Here is a 21,148-nt window from a genome sequence, read left to right on the forward strand (position 1 = left end):
AGCGATTGGTGGGAACAAACATCGCTGTCAGACGGAAGCCATGTATGTCCAAAACTGTTACTTTTCAGGAAACGAAAGAAAACCTGTTTTTTCCCCAAAATAATTTCCAAGCTCTTTTAATGCTTTTCATTGGTTAAATATTTGTAAAACACATTGACAGATGTAAAGGGTGACCAATAGCATTAATTTTAGAAAAAATATGGAGATATAAAATATGGATTCTGCCTGATACATTGTTGCTGTCGGGATGGAAACCTTGTATCTCCATATTTATATTATAATAATTTATTTTATAACTAAAATAAATGTATTTATTTTGTCAGGTCTGCGACACAATCTTGGTCCACACCAAAGAAAGGTTCTCCTTTACCGACCACCTTGTAAGTGCCACGCTGCTACAAGGAGAGATGTTTCAACAGCATGGCCATACATTCCCTGTTGAGGCTCTGAACATCACTGTCAGGGCATACCCTATGTTAAATAAGACGAAGCTGAAGACTGAACTGTCTCTCATTTATGAGAGTCCAGAATTCAAGGGCTGCTGTGGTTCACTGGCGCTGTACCAGGTTTTGCTGAAGTACAACCTCCAGGATACTTTTTCAGAGACTGTTGCTCTGTTGAACATCCTCATAACCACTCCCATGACAACTGCTGAAGCTGAGAGGTGTTTCTCAACCTTAAAGAGAATCAAGACATTCCTGAGAAATGTAATGGGACAGGAACGTCTGAATGCACGGTCTATGCTTTCCATATAGAGGGAACTAGTCAGGAACATGCCTGCTTTCAATGAGAGAGTAATTGATCACTTTGCTACTTTGAAAGAGAGAAGAGCAAAATTTCAGTATAAGTAAGCAGTGTATTAAGCGAGTAATGTGATGTAAGCAGTGTAATAATAGTGAGTATAGAAACAAACAAGGAGATGTATTGTAAGAGTCACTTTATTTTTCATTAATATTAAAGTAGTGAAGTTGCCTTTACATGCTTAAGCTGTTAATTTATCCATTGCATGGGTGGACCTTATCCTTATCAATCATCCAAACATTTGCCCCCCCTGAGAGATTTTGCAGGAGCCGCCACTGGTCTGTGGTAAAGATGATAGCTGTTATTCGCTCCAACTGCGATACAATGAATTGTTGCAATGATATTCGAGATTCTATTAGTTAAAAAATAATAAAGGTTAATGGTAGTGCCTCTAGTGGCTGTACGGGTCACGTAAACACATTACGACGAGCTTGGAATTCGCTGTGTACACATTCAACTTGTTGCATAGTTGGGAGCTACGTTGTCAACTTTATTCCCAATACGCAAAGTCCTCTTCTTTACGCCGCTCCTGTTTACCAACGGCTTCACGATAACGTTGTCAATGAAATAAGGGACACAATTCGATTTTAAATACATCGATTCACTACCAATGTTGTGTTAAAAAAAGAAATTAAAGCAATATGCCACGGAGCCCCCAAGCGGCCGTCAAACCTCAGTCTTTACACCATCGCCACACTCAAATACTGTCAGTTTAACACGTGGGCTTTCGCGATCAATATCCACAATAAAGGTTGTTTTTAGGGGGGGTTAGATCGCATAAATATAAAAAATACCAGGTAAGCCCACTGAGCTGTTTATCTATTTTTCACGAGCGACCTGACCATCACGAATGATAGCCCAACGAAGTGGCTTATCAATGTAGAAATTTATAGCGGACAAAATACTCTAAACGCCCGTTGATTCTAAATGTGGAGGGGAAAACCGTAGGGCCCGGATAGAAATGTACACGACCACGGGGAGAGCATGCAAAACTCCAAACATGCAAGCGTCAGGGTCGGGATCAAACCCACAACCTCCTGTATACCAGGCGAGGTAGTTAACATCTCGCCACTGTGGCACCTCACAAATGTGTCGTTGACCCGCCAAATAAAAAAAATTACTTTATTATGAACTGTATACTGTACTATCTTCTGTAAACACAATCTCAAGGTATTTTTAAAGGTAAAGGTGCAGCCCTGCAATCGTTTACAAACACCACTGCTGGTAGAAGGAGCTCCCATGACAGGAAGCTCTCAGAGGGTTTTTTCGCATCCTCTTCACACACTGGCTAGACGTCTTAGAAGAGGTGAAAACCCATATTTTACCACGCGACATTATTCTTTGAATGGAATATAATTGCAAATTATATATAATACCATGAATACAATATCACAAAAACACATTTCATAGCACATTACATTTATTGTACGTTTAAGTTGACGGATTTTTATGCAATGGAAACACATTCCAAAATTTTGATTTAAAGCTTTCGTGACTGCAGGGATTCATATTCTTGGTTCTTTCGGTAAAGTCACGTAGAAGGGAAATAATAAAATAATACAAATTACATTCTCACGACGTTTCGATTGCAACACAAGCAATCATCATCAGGTGATAAACAGGTGATAATTGCTTGTGTTGCAATCGAAACGTCGTGAGAATTTTATTGTTTTATGTTTATTATTTTATTTCCCTTCTACGTGATTACCGAAAGAACCAAGAATACATTCCAAAATGTTAAATATTTCCTTCCTGTGAGTATATTATATCTTAAAGTTAATGACATCATCAAGACTAAGGTAAAAAAAATAAGAATACAATAATAATAAATAATATATACTGCATCTACATATCAAAATCAGCTGAAACCTCCAGTAAACCACACAACCTGTGTGTGGTCTCACCCACTCTCCTGCCCCTTGTGAAAACAGACCGCTCGCTGCTCCATGCAGCTCACCTGCGCAAGCTAACCATCTAACAAAGACGGGCACTGCATCGCGTGGGCATGGCTATGTAAAAATGGGTGGGACTGACCAAAGCACGGAAGGGCTGTCAGTTCAGCACGTCCCAGTTGAGCCTCGCAAAAATTCGCTAGCCTTACGCAAACGCATTCTGCCACATATGTAGTCACTCAACGACTTATCCCGTTTTACGCGGGGCAATCTATATTTTGGCCGATAGCATGCACCGCCATGGCCACAGCAAAAAAGAATATCAGGTTTCAGACAGAAGTCCGCGCTGAACCGTCTCTATGTATTGTTGCCCGCTGGCATGTTGAAGATGTAGGCAAGCGGCAGACGAGGGCAGGGCAAGATGCAGCGCTCCACATGGTCCAAGTGGAATGGGTGCTTTTTCAGCCGCGTGGCCACCAGCGTGGGGAGGTCCGGGTAGCGGCAGTTATCGTCATCCCCGCCGTAGCGCAGGGCCAGGTTCAACATCGGGTTCCCGAGGCTCGCCGTGCATGGGTCGCCCTGCCGAGTCAAATGACCACATGTGGACAGGTGCTTTCGGTAATCACTCGCAAATCGGGCGTTATGGTTGTGTGCAGTTACAATGTGGGAGGAGGCTTTGTCCAGTAGTAGATTAAAATAGAGCCGAAAGTTAAGCTTAGCAGAGCTTACTTAGATGGAGTGCTGTAGCCAACAACGTCTGGTAACCCAGCAGCATTTGTTTGCCAAGCCTGACTCTGGTGATGTGAACCAGATGGTCAAATCTGATCAATAATTTTTATTAAACAAATGCTGCTGGACTGTATTGGTCTGGATAGGCAATAGGAAAATTCAGAGACACAACATGGATTTCTAAGATATATGCTTTTAAAATTCATGGGTATCTGATCCAGCAAATGGGTATAACTAAATGACTCGCTGAGTTAATGACCGAGGGGCGACATCTGGGGCCTACTACTGTGACTCACATGTATGTTGACGTTCTCCGGTTCCCCATTGGCAGTGGCGATGGAGAGTGCGAAGCTCCCATTCTCGGCCTGCGACTCGGAGAATCGGATGAGGAAAGTCCCGGGAACAGCCCCTTTGAGCAGCGTCCATGCCTCCGTTTGAGTCATGTGCCCTGCAAACCAGCTGTAAAAGAGGCGAAGGAAGGGTCCAACTTACGTTATTACGAAGTTCTCGTGCCGAGGTCTGCATCAGTTTTCAAGTTTATTTTGTTCAATCAGGCGAGAACACAAGGGACCTGGGGCATTAGTCTGCCACTAGGGGGCGATAATTGTCATGTATAATCCCAACTGAGTATATTTGCGGGCAATTCTCAAATGTGGAAAATTTGGGACCCTAACGCCAACACACAGGGGATCCGGATGACATCAGCTGATCATTAAAAGTCCACGGTGAAGCATGCGGCGCGTAGCATTGTTACTACGGTTATGACGCCCACAGTAATAATCAGGGCGGCCGCGGGATTTTTTAACCGTGAAACTCTGTGACGAGGGGTGAATGCTCTGCCGCTAGGCTACGTCACCACCCAGAAAAAGGGCCATTGTCAAAAACATCAACCTATGATATTCGGTTATTCTCCAGATTATAAAATGCTCTGGAAAGTAAGACATGTCTCTAGGTGTTAATAAAGTTCTGAACATCTGGTGTCATGTACAACATACAGCTCACCGAATTATGAGGCGCACCACCAAATTCGGTTTGAGGGGAAAGGGGAAAATAGTGTGTCTTATAACACTGTGAATAGGGTGCATGATATCTTCAATTTTTTACGGTGGTGGTAATCACATGAATGGTTTTGAGCTTAGTTTATTGCCCTTCCCCCCCACCACCGATTACCGCAGTTGGCTACGTACGGTGCGAAAGAAGTTCAACATACATACAATGGTGAGAGGTCTATGGTTGCACATGTTCCGGTACAGCCCTTCTTCTTTCAAGCTACTGTTGGATGAGGGCCTCCGCAAGCTGTGTGGATCGTGCAGCTTATTTGACTAAATCTCACTGCACTGGCCAGTGCCGGTGGAAGATGGCATCGAGAAAAAGACGTGGAAGCATAGTCCAGTACATCAATCACTTTTGCTACACTGCTGCCCTCAACATGGCTCTGCCACAGCCTATAACACCGCTTTCTTTTGCATGGTGGCCACCTATCCAAGTACTATCCAGGCTGACTATACAGTCACAACGTTTCCACCCTGGACAGTTCTCCATCATGGTTGGCGCACGTACGGATCCTGTTACAGAGACGCGGCGAGTGCTGGGCATGTGGGCTCACCTCTCTGGCACTCCCAGACAGCTGGAGAGCATCGACTTCTCAAACAGTGCCTCCAGCTGCGGCAGAGAGAGAGACACACACGGAGCACATTGACACATTCTTCAAGGGTCCTGAGGAGCAAGCAGAAAGACAACTTATCGTAGCCGATCGTGGTTGCGATAAAGGTCTGAAACTCTGGAGATCACACATAGATAGCAACTTCAGTGTGTGTGTGGATTATTTACGGTACTTACAGGGGCAATGTGATGGTGTCTGTAAGAGGTAATATAGCAAGCGGGTTTATAGGCTATTTGTGTGCACTTTGAACGGTTTTTTTTTCGGAGTTTTTCCAGACTTTATTGTTTTCTTCAAAAACACACAAATAATTCATTGGCAAGAACCCTCCTGAAATGTATTCTCGAGCTTCAGTGTGACTTCCTGGGTAAGCAAGTCATATTACTGTTGCATCATTCGTTTGTACGTTTCTCAATCCGCTTATCCTGCATCATAATAAACATTTTTAGTGGTGTGTCTGTGGAAGAATTATGATTTTACGTATTAAAAAAATAACTACAGGGTGTTTAAAAAAATGGACCCGATTTGAAATCGCTATATCTCTGCAACCACGAACCGCCCTTGAATGAAACTCATACCACTTGAAAGGGCGGGGCATAGAAAGGGTGGGGCATAGAGAGGGCGGGGCATAGAGGGCGGGGCATAGAGAGGGCGGGGCATAGAGAGGGCGGGGCATAGAAAGGGTGGGGCATAGAGAGGGTGGGGCATAGAGAGGGCGGGGCATAGAGAGGGCGGGGCATAGAGAGGGCGGGGCATAGAGAGGGCGGGGCATAGAGTTTCAAATGATTACCGCTAGAATTGTTCTCCCAGCGCACAAATAGCCCCTAGCCTCAGTCATTCGCAAAATGGCGACCCCGCAACACAAGGCGTTTTGCGTTCTGCAGTTCAGCAAGACTGAATCCGCAATTGCGGTGCAGCGTGCGTTTCAACGGCGTTTTGGCATTGATCCGCCAATGTCAAAGAGCATGGTGGCACAAAACACCGTGTTTTTGTGCCACCATTAGCGACTAATCTGGATGACCTCAAAAACAGAATCACAGCAGCGGTGACTTCAGTGGAAGAAGACACTTTGAGAGGTGTTTGGGATGAATTCTACTATCGTCTAGATGTTGTCCCTCCAGCAGGTGGAGGGCACATAGAGCATTTATAAAATGGTTGTAACATGCTGCCATCGTGAAAAATACTGCTTTGAAATTAGGTCCATCTTTTTTAAACACCCTGTATAATTACCTTTATTTTTGTTGATCCTTGGTTCACAAGTCAGTGTAAGACACACTGCAAAGTGTTTCTAACCTAAAACCTAACTATGTTTTATTTACCAGGTAATCCCCACTGAGCTATAAAGCTCTTTTTCAGAAGCGATCTGGCCACAAATAATAGTCCAGTGAAGTGGCTTATTATGTGGACATTTATAGCAGCCAAATTCTCTAAACGCACGTTAATAAATGTGGAGGGGAAAACCGGAGGACCCGGAGAAAAATCCACACGACCACAGGGGAAACATGCAAACTCCAAGTATACAGGCGTCAGGGTTGCAATCGAACCCATACAAATCCTCTATACCAGGCAATGAATTTAACATCTCGCCACCCTGGTGACCCTGAGATAATCGTCAATGGAATAGAGGCCACGTTACACGATTACATCATGAAACTGCACTTCATTTAAGTATGACATCACTTGGAACGGTTCTGACTCACAGCTTCACTCCTGCAATTCGGGCTCATCGAAGAATTATAATGTTGGGGGGTGGGGTGAGGGGCAATAACAAAAAACTACTCTCACGTTCTTTAGGAGAATGCAGGTCTGCCTTCCGTTAACCGAACACCGGTTCAAAGGACCGAACCACCCGACGAGCCTGCAGAAGCTGGAGATCGAGAGATAACCGTCCTCTTCTGAAACAAACAAAACAAAACAAATCTCGATTGTAGTACAAAGTTATTTTACTCCGATCGATACAATTGAGCCTACACGGAATTCGCCCAATCTCATGAGATCTCAGAAAACCGAGCAGGTTTGGGCCCAGGGAGGGCTTTGACGAGTGACCACGCCGTGTAAGCGAGGAGGTGCATTGCAGGCTGCTGCGGGGTTATGCTGCCAGCACGGAGACAAAGTGCTTCAAAAGCAATTGTTGTGCTCTGCTTCTGTGCTGCCGCGTCTATGCTCTTCTCATTCACCCACCGGCACTGACGCGTGCGGTGAAATGTGGTCAAATAAACCCTCGTGACCAGGGGAGGTCCTTATCCAGCAGTGGGTTGAGGAAAAGCGCTGTGCATGCACAGTGCACTGCAGGCCTAAATTGTGTACGGCTAGTTGCCAAAAATCATAAAAGCTAGCGAAGTTCCTGTGCATGACACATGCCACATTTGCATCTACAATGTAATGGAAATTAGACTTTGGCATTCAGTGATGTGTCTCATGAGGTATGACAGCGTCTGTATGCTCTGACTCATGCTCTGCACGCACTATAAATGACGGGCAGATTTTTAAAAAAACCCCTCAAAGTCCCATGATATCACTCTCAAAGTGGGAAAGTCGACACGTGTCCAAGCCGAAGTTTCCAATTTGAAAAGTACCGAGAATTATTGCATTCTAACATCCCCCCTCACCCCCTCATAATTGCCGATGAGACACTACAAAATGTCATAAATCTGCATCTCATTTCCCCAAAGTTTCCTTGTAGCTAAACTATGCCAAGGCAATAGTCGACATAAGTAAAGTACAATAATTCAATATCCTGTACTGTAAAAAGGTAAAAGTGCAGCTCTGTAATTACCTGCTCATGTAATTTCTGGCAGAATGGACTCCGCTATAGGGAGCTCTTGAAAGACCCTTTCGAGGATATTTTGGCCTACTCCTCCACTCTGGCCACTACTCACACTTAACCCCACTACTTGCAACATGCTCATCAACTAACCGTGGCGTAACCAATTTTACGGCTCCGTGGACGGAGGTGGAAAGGGGGTTTAAGAAACCTGCTCCATTAATATTAATTAATTAATATTAATATTCACTTGATGCAGCAAATCTGGCTGTGACGGTTCCACCTGATGACGGAGACTTGTGTTGCCTCCGAAACGTCGTGATTTTTATTTTATTTTACTTTCATTAATTTTAATGTTTTTACCTACGTGACTTTACTGAAAAAACCTAAGAATATGAATCCTTGCAGTCACGAAAGCTTCAAATCTAGAATTACTGCTCCATTAAATTTCGATTTAAAGCATTTCCCAAAAATATGCTAAATCCCTCTTGATATGCAAATTCCTTTGTCAAGGTGCTCTTCCCCCTCCAACCCAGCTTAAATATACGTTGCCAAGCCTGGTGGTGTTCATTCAGACGCTGTCTTTCCGACAGACCTGTTGTACACCTGAGGACGGCTGCTTGCGTTGTGGCCGAAACGTCGTTGAAATTATTTTATTATGTTTTATTTTTATTATTTTATTATTTCCCTTCTACATTACTTTACCGAAAGAACCAAGAAGATGAATACCTGCTCCATTGTTTAAAAATGGCACGCCAGGCACGATTGCACTGGCGACCTCTGTATTGAAAGTGCAGTGTGCTAACCATTTCTCCACGGCAACATCCACCAAACGGTAATCTATTTCTCTTTAACATTTTCACTTCTTCTTTAGATTAACTTTTTTTTTTATTTCCCGAACCTACTGTATCGTCCGTCGCCTTCCCAACACACTCAATGTAACGGCAACAACAAACTGCGTTTTCGCAACACTTTCACAAACAAGAAGCGCTGCAAACTTCCAAAAAATTGGGTGTGGCCAAGTGATTTGTGAAGCAACAGAGGAAATGTTGACTCAATTTCGGTCACAATTCAGAAATGACAAGAACCCAGGAGTGGGGAAACTTTTTCATGAACAACGGCCAAACTGGACTTGAAATATCTCTGGCGGGGCAAGACAAAGACAAAGATCCCCTGTATAGCCTTAGCAGACTGTTAGGGCAAGTGCTGTTAGCGAGCAACTATGAAGGCCCGCACAGCACACGAGGGGGTCGGTGGCCAATACCACGCCCACCCGCCTTTGTCTCCCCAGTGACGATGTTCACACACCACACCAGATACTCATATTTGAGGCTGAGTCGACCTAGGGGAGGCACCGGACTAGTTTAGATAATCGTCACTGGTGTTGGCCATGAGTGGGAATCGAGCTCCGGTCGCCGGGTTCACAGTGTTATTGATGTACGTGTTCCATTTTTCCACTTATTATTGTTTATACATATGTGTAACTTACAATACAATATAACTTGAATTTATAAATCATCTAAATGCAACTAAATCTCAAGATGCTGTACTGAAACATTAGGCATATTCATTTAATCGAGAGAAGGAGTCAGTCATAGGCCGAGGAATAAAGGCGAGTCTTGAGCCTGGACTGAATGGAGCAGGAGGTCAATAGCGTGGATGTCTGGGGGAAGAAAGTTGTAGACTAAGGGGGCAGCAGGAGAGAAAGATACACTTCCCTCTGAGGGATAGTTGCAGAAGCGAGTCTGAAAGCGCGCAATGCCGTGGCCGTCTTTGTTCGATGGTCAGCCAAAAGCCGCTGCAAGGATGACCGGCGTTCACGTGATGGTTAATGCTATCTTAACCAGACCGTAGAGGAGACATTTGCAATAGTCGTGGGTGGTAACTCCGGAGAATACAGGTGGTATCTCACCATATGTGCGTAGCAGCACAGCCATAAGCTTGACGAGCCGGCGGGTGAACTTGACGTCCGGGAAGCTTTTGCGGAGGCCTGCCACCAGGTCTGGAAATTTCTGTGCCGCAGCAGAAGAAAACACAAAGTCGACACACACGCCACAGTTATTATTATTATTTAAGAGCCGATGTGCGGTAAACATGGTTCATTATAAACACCGGGCAATCGCATACATTATTTATATTACAGCTTAACAGGACAAAGGAGGAGTGGAGTTGTATTATAGGGTGGCGGCGGTGGTGTAAATAAACAATCGTATTACCTTATTTTCAGCGTTTCCATTAAGATTCAGCCAAAAGCGAACATTTTCTTTGCTGTGCAAATCATACTCGGTGTTTCTTCGGAAAACTGCAAGAGAACAAAAGAAAATGCCACCAGCGAAGTCTCGTTTAATTTTCAATTTTAAACAAAAACATTGGCGGTGCTGCGCCTGGCAGCAGTGTACATGCACAAATAACGGAGACACGCCACTTTTCATCAACGACGCTGCCCCTCAAAAAGCGGAGAATGTGGATATAATAATTGGCGACGTTTTGGTAAATGACCCATTCACTCTAGATTTGAAGCTTTCGTGGCTGCAAGGATTCATACTCTTAGTTTTTTTCGGTAAAGTCACGTAGGTAAAAAATCATAAAATAAAATAATAATAAATGAAAATAAATCAATTAAATCACGACGTTTCGGAGGCAACACAAGTCTCCGTCTTCAGGTGGGATCGTCACAGCTAAATTTACTGTATCAACTAAATTTACTGTATCAACTTGATACTTGATACAGTAAATTTAGCTGTGACGGTCCCACCTGAAGACGGAGACTTGTGTTGCCTCCGAAACGTCGTGATTTAATTTCATTTATTATTATTATTTAATTTAATATTTTTTTACATACGTGACTTTACCGAAAAAACCTAAGAGTATGGACCCATTCACTCTTCAGGTGAGCATTTCATACACCCCCCCCCCCCCCCCATCGTGTTAAGACATGGAGGGATGCCCGAAAATATTTCGACAAAAAATCCAGGTGACATATATAAATGCCGATTGCGCTGACCACACAGCCTTTAAATACGCAGCGGGGCACGGGCAGTAGGCTCCAGACTGAGCCCGTAGCCAGTAGCCACGTCGATTTGGGATAATTACAGTACAGCAGTACGCCGCTTTAACACGTAGGCTTTCGCGACCAATATTATTCTTAATATATGTTTTCGGGTCAGATCGCGTTATTTATAAATGTGCCAAACAGTAAAAAATGTGTCACGTTTTTCAAAGGACAAAATAATTCACTTCTTTAGAAACGTCATACTACTCAAATTTTAAAATGCTGTTGATTCTCCCTTCAACACTAACCGGTGGGCTAAAGAAGTGAATTATTTTCTCCTTTGAAAAACGTGACACATGTTTTACTGTTTGGCCGTGTCGGGTGGTGGAGGGTTACGACACATTTATAAATAACGCGATCTGACCCAAAAACCTATATTATGAGTACGCCTCTTATTTATAAATAACGCGATCTGACCCAAAAACCTATATTATGAGTACGCCTCTTATCCGCAAACTATTCACTAGCAGGACACACGCAGTTTTCCAGGTGTGACTTGAGCCCCTGTCCTCACCTATACGAAACACAACTGTACGTACATTTAATTAAAATTGGTGATGCATGTTGCAACACAGTTTTATAGGTGCGACATCATCGCAGTAAAATCTGTTGCCATTTCCGTGAGTTTGACATTCATTACATAACGCACGCTCCCACCAGCTGTGGGAAAATAACACCTGTGTCAATTGGGTCTTTAAATACTATAACTCCATTACATGACAGTATTGTGCAATTTTTTACATTTAAAACAAACAAAAAATCTGCATGCATTGCCAAGCGGAATGGTGAATCACACGCTGTACAACTTAGCAAATGTACAGCCCCTTTTGTCGATACACCACAGGACGAGGAGATGGGAGTAATTTCACCACGCTGGTCAGTGCGGGTTGGTGAAGGAATTACAGCACGACAACTGATCTTTCTGCACTATCCTCTGCTGCTCAAAATGCGTGTAACACCTCTTTTGTGTGGTTGGTGGGTGTGTTCCCATCGAAGCACTATCTCGTGAATGTTTTTTGTATCGGATTAATTATCAATATGAGCATGTGTTTGTTGGGGGAAATAAACATAATGTACGTTTTACCTTGCGGTAACAGCTACATTCACAGCAGTGCCTATAGCTCAACGCAGCGGACTATCCTGCCATCAGCAACCCAAACACGGCTTTAAGATCGACTCCAATAATGACGTTTTCCTGGCAGGCAGAGACAAAAATACCCTTGCAGTATGGGTGGGGAAATTTTCCTTACCGAGAGCCAAACAACAGGACTTTCAAATGCCTTTGGCCCGCCACACATCAACACACACGCTCAGTCATTTCTGACACCCCAGGAGGGCCTTGACGTAAGTGACTGCACATGCTAAAATAAAATAAAAAATATTCCCTTCTCGTACCAAATAAGTGTGGCCAAGACGCCCACAACGATGGATGAATATCGTTTGCGGGCTGTTTTTTTTAAGTAGCAGGTCTCACGTGGTCGCTGCCCGCACGAAGTCAAGTAGCGGGCTTTTTTGTAGATTCCCCGTCGCCTACAGGCCTATAGGCTAACAGCTGATCAAAGTGTTGTTAGCCATGCAGAGGGAACACAAAGATGATGGTGCGGTTGCAATATACGGTGAGCGATACGCCTGGCGCCACGCAGACAGGGTTTGGCCTGGGCCAGGAATTGAACCCAGGACACCGAGATTGTGGAGCAATGGACCACAAAACGAGGCAAACTTACTCAGACATGATCCGTTCTGTACAGGATCCTGGCTTGGATTATAAATTATGTACTGCTTTCCATAGTATAAGTTGTTTGGGTCAGATTCTGGGTTCACCTGAAAGTAAAAACACAAACAAAAGCATATATACAGTCAAATACATATCCACAAACTTCAGTTGATAAGCGATTCTGATTTGTTTCTTCTTAATGATTACTGTAAGTAAAACAATGCTTGTTTGCAGCCCTTATTTCAATCCACTGCTGGATGAAGCCCTACCCCATGGCACTTTGTGAACAGAACGTATTTCAGATGTCCAGTAGACTTCACCACGCTGGTCAGTGCAGGTTGGGAAAGTGGGATTGAACTCCGGTTCAGAGTGTAGTGAACTACCACATATCTCTTGCTCGTATCATGTCTTTTATTTAAATTGCAAGAAATACGAAAGTGATTTTATGTCCCTTCGACAATGCAGATCTAAAAGTGGTGATCAAATGAAAGTAAAAAGACTTATAGCACTACAATTTGTGATCAGCCGGGAAGAAAGCTCGAGAAGGGTACAGTTTCAGAGTTGAGAGTTACTGGGTATGAAGTAAGTGGTCGAATTGACAAGGAAATGATGAAAAGGGCAGCAATGTGAGTGGTCCAACAGACACATGGGACAGTGAATATATACAATTCAGATGAATTGCAATGTTTTCGGGTGTCATATGCCCTTCGTCAGTACCTACGGACTGTGACAAAAGCTGGGTACTAGACAGCAGCCATTGGAGTCTATTAATGCCGCGACAGCACACGGGGTGGGTGGTGTGCCCAGCATCATGCCTGGCCACCTTTGCCTGCCTCTGCGATGCAGTTGTTTACAGAATGCACTGTGTACTCGTTTAAGGCTGCATTGACCTAGGGGAGGCCCAACAGAGGGACAAATATGACTGGCGCATGGTGGATGATATTGCTTCACTCACCGCACAAACTTCCCTGGTGCTACTGGGGAAGGGGAGGGGAGGAACGGGAAATGGAGAGACGAGAATCAACAATCGGACAAAAGTCGCGATGAACTTTGCCAACAGCCCACGACATTGGAAAGTGGCCCAGTGATTGACCAGAATGAATGATTGCATGATATTCTGCTACATTTCGACAGCGGTATCAGTTACATTTTTTTAGACAATCAATTTCGGATAAGTGATCCATGGAATTTACTTTTAATTGAGCCGGTTTATCCGATTTTAGAAGTAATCGATTTGCTCTACCGATTATCGGTTCGATTACTCGACAATCGGATAACTCATAAGTGCTACAATAACAATGATCCTTTGTCACGGCTCTATACACCGTGCAGTAAGTCAAAGTTTCTGTCGTATTTTAAACAATGGGTGATGCGTGCATTCACTGGAGGCCCTATGACTTGAGACGCAATTCCACATTCCTGTGGCGATCCGAAAGCCAGTCACGAATGGATTCCCATCAAGCAATGCAGCGTCAACACGTGGTGATCATTATCGTGCCATCCTAAGGGATTTACAATGATGATGATTTTTATTAAGATAGTGGACAGATTAAGGTCAGATGTAGATTTAAATCATAATCATAACATAGTGATCATAATAGCAACCCCAGTGTTCTACTGAATGAGGCTTTTTGATAAAGGCTATATCTCGTATTGTGTATGTTTTCTTTTTCTAGATGTACTCTATTAACATACATTTTCTGGTATTACACAATGCACAATTCACTGTTGAACGTGGAACATTTTCACCATAAACCCTGTAACTTGAGCTGGAAACTTGTCAAACGGTAGGAACTAGGGCTGAACGATTTGGGGGAAATATCTAATTGCGACTTTTCTGACAGATATTGCGATTTGATTTCCGATTAAATTTTTTAAGTCAAGCTTCAGTTCAATATTCACTGCGTAATAGATTTAAAACATGATACCATCAAAATATGAACTGCCCTATATATTCTAATGCAAGGATGAAAACTTAAAAGATATTCATTGCTTCCAACATGTATTTATTAAAATGTTTTAATTTAAATAGAACAATCAAACATAGAATTGTTAAGATAAATAAATAAAGTTATAGTAATACAAACAATTCCACAATTCCAATAAGAAAGTAATCGGACTTTTCAAATCGATAAAAATCGCAGCCTTTGCGATTTGCTAATCGCATTGTTTCAAATTGCGATTATGATTTAACATCGATTAATCGTTCAGCCCGAGGAGGAACGCCCTTGACTGCAATAGCAACAGTGATTTGATTAAAGTGCTCGAGAACATGGGCGCGTGAGCTTTTGTCATAAGGACTGCATCTCAACAGAAAAAAAATCTACTTAACAAAAGAGTGGAAAAACAAGGTCAAGACTCGGTATGGTGCAGGCCTGAACTGGTTTGTAATAAACGCCAATTAATGAGCGGGGCTTTTTAGGGAAGTCCCTAAAAGCTCAATAACCCTGCTTCTGCATTGTTCGTCTACTCCAACATATTCATGTAACGTGAATACAGGATGCAGTACGCGTTAAAAGCATGCGTCGAGTAAACGTTTACAACGCGGATACAAAGGGGAATAAATTTATCCAATTTTTAGCGTTGTTGACAGTAGTGGACAGGGCAGTTTGCGAGTGCCTATTAAAGCATAGACATCACACGAGAAGGAGTGGTGTGTCCATCACCGCGCTTGACCGCCTTTGTCTCTCTCTATTGCTAAGGTTAACACACAGCACCAGGTACTGAAGTTTACACACAGCACCAGGTACTCGCTTAAGGTGGGATCGAACTCGGGGGAGGCCCATAAGGGATTCAGGTGTACGGTCCTCTCATCTGAAACTAATGAGCACGGCTGGGAATCGAACCTAGGTTTTCTGTAAAACTCAACACACATTGATCATAGTGCATCAGCGATGCATCAAATTCACATGTTCACGATTGAATGCACTCGTTGGGGTACGGGCTGAGACAATGCCATACACGATTACAGTATAAGCAATTGCAACGCCCAGCTGCTTTGTAATTGCATACAGCGTTAAGCGATTAACCAAACTCCCCTTCAGATTATTCAACGGAATAAGCACCACAGTGTATTCAGGCACGAATGAATCATACACCGCACTGCAATACACTATGTATGTTGAACCTGCTGTGCACCGTACGTAGCTAACCATGCTGATAATAAAAGTGTGGTCTTAAATATATATAGGAAGGGCCATTGCCCGGAACGTCGTCGATCTTCTATTTTTTTGTACTTGTTTTTTTAACGAATGTATTCAGTTTTGTTGTTAATTGTGCTTATGCACCACTGCCAACTCGGCACAGCATCACAAAATTAACCAGGTTACTGAGATTGTTAGCATGACACGCCACCCATTACACAACAGATACACGTGTAGCAGGGCCCATGCAATAATTGAACTTCACATAACCATAGCAAAGCCGTTATCATAGTCACAAATGCAGAGTAACGTGCCATGTTGTTTCATGATCACTGATGAATGATCGACTTGCATCGTCTACCACGGTCGTACCTATGCCACGTATTTAAGTCTGGCAGTTATGGCCAACATTATGTCTTGTATGTATGTTGAACTTCTTTCGCACCATACACTCGCAAGGATCTCGTAATACAGGGCAAGCTCTAGGCATGAGCAAACTATGAACAACTTTTTCAAAAGCGACCTGGCGAGCACAAATGATAGCTCAACGAAGTGGCTTAACATGTGGACATTTATAGCAGCCAAATACTCAAAACGTAACAAGCAGCCCCAAGTGCCCCAGGTTCATGGCAAAATATTATTGCATCAAATGTCACCTCAAATGAAAATCGCAATCAACATAACATGCCAATCAAAACTAATTCCGATTAATCTCATCTCTCCTCTAATCTCAATACATCTCAACATTTGTCTTCATTTTTCTAATCTCACTTCGTTCATATTTCTTGTCTATTGTTATAATCGCTTTTGTTATCTCACTTGGATTTCGTTATTTGAAAGGGGGCCCTCCCTAAAGATAATTTATGCTTCAGGCTGTCAATGGGACAACGCCATCGCTGGATACCGTGAAGGGTAACTAATCAACTGCAGAAGCGGCCAGCAATGATTGATTTAAGTTCATTTTCATTTTTGATTTGAGGCTTTCGTGACTGCAGGAATTAATCTTTGGTTCTTTTGGTAAAGTAACGTAGAAAGAAAAATTAAATTAAGTAATAGAATACGACGTTTCGATTGCAACACAAGCAATCATCATCAGGTACGAATGAAACACACTGTGTGTCTCTGTTATCTCTCTCTGCTTATATGTCTGTCTGTGTGTCTCCGTGTCTGTGTTTTGTCTCTCTCTCAAATTTAGCAATCTTTGGAAGAACGTAATCAACCAGGTAGGGTGTTGACTGTTGAGTTAGCCGACTCGCTGTATTGTATTGCATTATATTTCTAAGTTTACTAGGTTTTCTCTTTCATTTGTACCTGATGATGATGCTTGTGTTGCAATCGAAACTTTCGTATGCTATTATTGAATTTATTTTTTATTTCTACGTGATTTTACCGAAAGAACCAAAGATTAATTTTCATTTGTTCTCACAAATTCCGGAATATCTTTGTTTTAATTACCCGCGCAAACTAAAACAAACTGAACACTCGTATTCAATCTCACCGCAACTTGGTGCGAAAGCAGCAGCAGCACTTTTTCATATTTTACTTCATCCGAAGAACAAACTCATGACAATAATAATACAGTATGTAAGAGCTCAGCAGAAGGAGCCTCACCACGCCTCGGCTTACATCACCCACCACAAAGCAATCGTCTCGATGATGTAATTGGCATAGGTGACGTGCACCCACATTGCCTCACCCCAATGCTATGCGGCGATTTCACTACCTGTCAGGGATGGATGAGGAGGGAGGAGGAGGTTTACACAACTTGTGTTGTCACGGCTTCTGCCCGACCCTTTGGTTTTGTTTTGATTTAATGTAATCTTCCGTTTTCGTCTCAACGTGCTGTCCGTGTCGATATCCTTGCTGTGTGCAGCATCTTGAGATCATTTGGGTATTTCTATGTGCGGTTAGAGATGTAATGCATCAATGCTATTGTTGTTGTTGCCATGTTTTCATACAATGTCAGATTTATACAAAACGTAATGGTTAATGTATATACCCCCACTGTGCTGTGAAAAAAGGCGCAACCCTGCAATTGCATGCTCACGTTACTGCTGGTGGAAGGGCCTCCACGAGAGGGTAGTTGGCCTACTCGTCCACGTTGGCCAGACGTGTTGTAAGAGGGGGACGTACCCCCATTTGACCTCACCAACACGCGACCTGTGTGCCCGTGGTAGGAGTCAAACTGCGGGGGACCACATCGTTTCAGGTGCCGCGCCAAGAGATCGAATCTAACGGGGCGATTGCCAAGTTCAGTGCCACGGCAAGCGTCTGTGTCCACCTAACATGGGTGGCCATCCACTGAATGAGGCTATCCAATTACTGCTGCACGGAATCCCTTTGTGTAAACATTGCAGGTGACAGCCCATTGCAAAGAAGTCTCCTCTTGTTTCAACACGGATAAGAGTGCGTGGACAAACGTGGACGTGCATTGAATGCGCATTTCTATTAGGCACATCACATAAATACACTCAGTACTCGCGCGTAGAGCGCACGTCACAACGCAACGACAACACTGAAACTCACAAACCAATGTCTATCCACTGCTGGATAAAGGCCTCCCCAGGGCATGTCAATCGGTCACGGCGATTGTTTGTGACATGCACATTCACGCGCGCGTATAACACGAAGACAAAAGTGGTGTTAGCGAGCACGTGCTCAGTCCCGACCGCCTGCGTCTCACTATTGTGATTGTTTACACACCGCGCCGGTTACTCACAATTAAGCAATACGAATAATCAATCATATTGGTCATAGTGCATCAGCGATGGATAAAGTGCACATTTTCACGAGCTGATGCACTCATTATGGAATGGGCTGAGACAATGGCTTACATGGTGATAAGAAGCAATTGCAACCTCAGCTGCAGACCAAGTGAATACAGCATTGCCCCATTCACCTAAATCCGCTTCAAATCATTCAACAGAATAAACGCCACGGTGTATAAAGGCACTAATGATTAATAATGACGTAATACACACTGTAATTCACACTACTGTGTGTTGAACTTCTTTCGCACCGTACGTAGCCAAGCGTGCCAATCGGAGGTTAAATGAACCATTACACGACACACCTCCACACCACGCAGTTACTTTGTTGTGAATGCACAAGATGAAGAAGACAAGGGCACACAGACCCACTCGGAGTAAGCAAAGCAATCAAGGCTAGCTCGTCGTTTGTTAAACACATTTTTATTGCTGTACTTACCCCATGACTTTGAGTGTGTGTTCCCAGCTGCTTGGCTGATATCTATCCGTGCGATGGTTCTAATCTATCCGTGCAAAGGCTCTTTCAACCGTGATTGATAACTTAACGATAACCGCAGGCGTCACAAGCCTCTCTCTCTCTCTATTTGCGCTCTCACTTGAAGAGTTACGAAACAGAATGAACAAATGCTCTCCCTCCTTCCTGGCTTGCTACACACGTTACACACGCGCACAGATCCAACGCGCTCAAACAAATCTCTTTAAAAATGAAAAACCACGTTTGCCTTCTCGATTCGCCCAGTATTTCTTGCCAGAAATGTATTCTCATTGGACTGTGTCAAGGACGACTAACACCGCCTCCACACACACCCACACACACAAACATCCACCCACACAAGCACGCTTATTTGAGAGCGAAGGAAAAACATGAACGCGTGCTCTCAGGCTGGGAATTTCCCGTGCCCCACCCCCCGCTTTTGTGGCTGTCTGGTTTATTGAAACCCTCATCACAAGCGAGCCACGGTGATGCAACCTTTCAGTTCACGGGAGAAAATCTGTCACGCACATCTACACGAGGTATTCGTGCGCTACGGGCGACGTTGACTACTGCGTGAAATACCGGTCGTGTTCACGTTGTTTTCCATTGCTGGCATTGCTTCTCTGCACTCGCATTCCATGGATGTTGTGAATTTTAAGTGCGCGTGCGTGTGTGTGGATAGGAGAGCTGTCAGCGTGCTGCGCTATGAACTCGGAGGTCACCTGAGTTCGATTCCCACTCAGGGCCACGACCAACACCAGTGGCGTTTATCTGATGCTCCTGCTGTGGTGGAGTAACTCTTGCAGCCAGCTATGGCTGCAGGGTTTGGTGGTATATGTTGTTTATGTCGTTTATTGTGACATTTAAGTCACAGTTCCTATGATCACTGTTACATTGCGTATGACTTTATTTTGGTGACTTCGAAAAGTTTTTTGGTTCGGCCATGTTTGTTTGTTGTAGTACGGAGTTAGAATGATGGCTTTAATCTAAGTTGTCTTGTGGTTGTTGTTGTTGTTTGACTTGCATCCCACTGGGATTTTTGCACAGCGTTGATGTACGGTGCCTTTTTTCTGGAAGATTTTGCAGTTTTTTCCTGGATTTTTCTGTTTGCGCATAGTCACTTTAAGATGTTTTCTTGTTCATGTTTTTTGTTTGTTGCGGTTGCACCCGATTCATGAGCCGAATGGCTCACAGGGCTATACCAAAAAAAATGAAACTGAAACTGAACCGTTCGTGGGTCCCTCCCATAGGTTGACTCGGCCTCAAATGAGTACTTGGTGCGGTGTGTAAACATCGCCACTCGGGAGATCGTGGTGCTGGCCACCTACTCCCTCGTGTGCTCGCTGACAGCAATTGCACCAAGTCTTGTTAAAGACTATATGGGGAATTTTTGTCTTTGTGTGTGGGTCAAATGCGTTGAACATTTCATCATCAGATCAGACTGTTAGTTTTGTAGTTTATATCACTTGGGGAGTTGTTTTTAATATATAGCGGGATCTAGGTTTAGTTTGTTCAACACGTAGGCTTTCGCGACCAATATCATCCACAATACAGTTCGTTGTTAGTTTGTTGTACATGTTATATTATTAAATAGGTCAGTGCCCCGCGTTGAAATAATTAACATCGTGATGTTGATATGGTGAAAATTCCCCATTCCCAAAGAGGGGGGGCGGTGGGCTGATCTCCGCAGTAGCATCACGTTTCACTTCCCATAAAGTTGTACTGTCCTTATTTGATCCATCACCTCGGGACGATCAGCTTCCGATTGCACGCCAAGCGTTTATTACGAATGAGCATAATGATAACGGGGATAACGTGCATCCCTTTGCCTGTTCACTGTTGGTCGATGGCCTTCCCCACACTCTGTCAGACATAACGTAATCACGCTGCGCGGTGCAGGGATGGTGTTTTAAAACACATCCGGCTGATTGTCAGTCGGTTTCACTTCCTCTATTGCTATGTGCCAAGGGCGATGTTTAGATCACAAGACGATGATGCACGATTCAATGTCACCGCTTCGGTCTCGGGATGTTTTTTTTCTCCCGCGTGTATCGACTTAAGTTTCAAAAGTTAGTCCGCTTGGTGCCATGTCATTTATTGACTGGTGGTTTAACACGTTTGTCAAATGAATGGTGCTTTAAATGTTCGCA

The 21,148-nt window shown here is 43.7% G+C and overlaps 2 protein-coding genes across 4 annotated transcripts in view; one reads left to right on the forward strand and one right to left on the reverse strand.

Annotated features, from left to right (window-relative positions):
* The window catches only part of LOC144732139 (uncharacterized), a 54,291-nt gene that overhangs the window by 6,861 nt on the left and 26,282 nt on the right, over nt 1–21,148 (forward strand). The window contains exon 1 of one of the 2 annotated variants that reach the window (XM_078613448.1): nt 19,274–19,537. The exons of the other annotated variant lie outside the window; for it this stretch is intronic. The gene's annotated coding sequence lies outside the window, so the exon portion shown is untranslated. Of the gene's footprint in view, nt 1–19,273; nt 19,538–21,148 lie in introns of those variants that run through there. 2 annotated transcript variants of the gene reach the window in all.
* LOC144732142 (uncharacterized) lies at nt 923–19,393 on the reverse strand. 2 transcript variants are annotated; one of them, XM_078613460.1, is made up of 9 exons: nt 18,963–19,393; nt 13,568–13,586; nt 12,623–12,719; nt 10,063–10,148; nt 9,759–9,858; nt 6,868–6,977; nt 5,029–5,084; nt 3,719–3,881; nt 923–3,272 (listed from the first exon to the last, which is right to left on the reverse strand). In XM_078613460.1, the coding sequence occupies exons 1-9, from the start codon at nt 18,965–18,967 to the stop codon at nt 3,051–3,053; spliced, it is 858 nt and encodes a 285-aa protein (XP_078469586.1). In that variant the 5' UTR covers nt 18,968–19,393; the 3' UTR covers nt 923–3,050. The 2 variants fall into 2 exon arrangements, with proteins under 2 accessions (XP_078469586.1, XP_078469585.1); XM_078613459.1 differs by having other exon boundaries at nt 13,568–13,589; nt 18,963–19,392.

Source organism: Lampetra planeri, chromosome 41, assembly GCF_965212315.1.
Source record: "Lampetra planeri chromosome 41, kcLamPlan1.2.h2, whole genome shotgun sequence".
In the NCBI taxonomy this organism is placed as follows: Eukaryota; Metazoa; Chordata; class Hyperoartia; order Petromyzontiformes; family Petromyzontidae; genus Lampetra; species Lampetra planeri.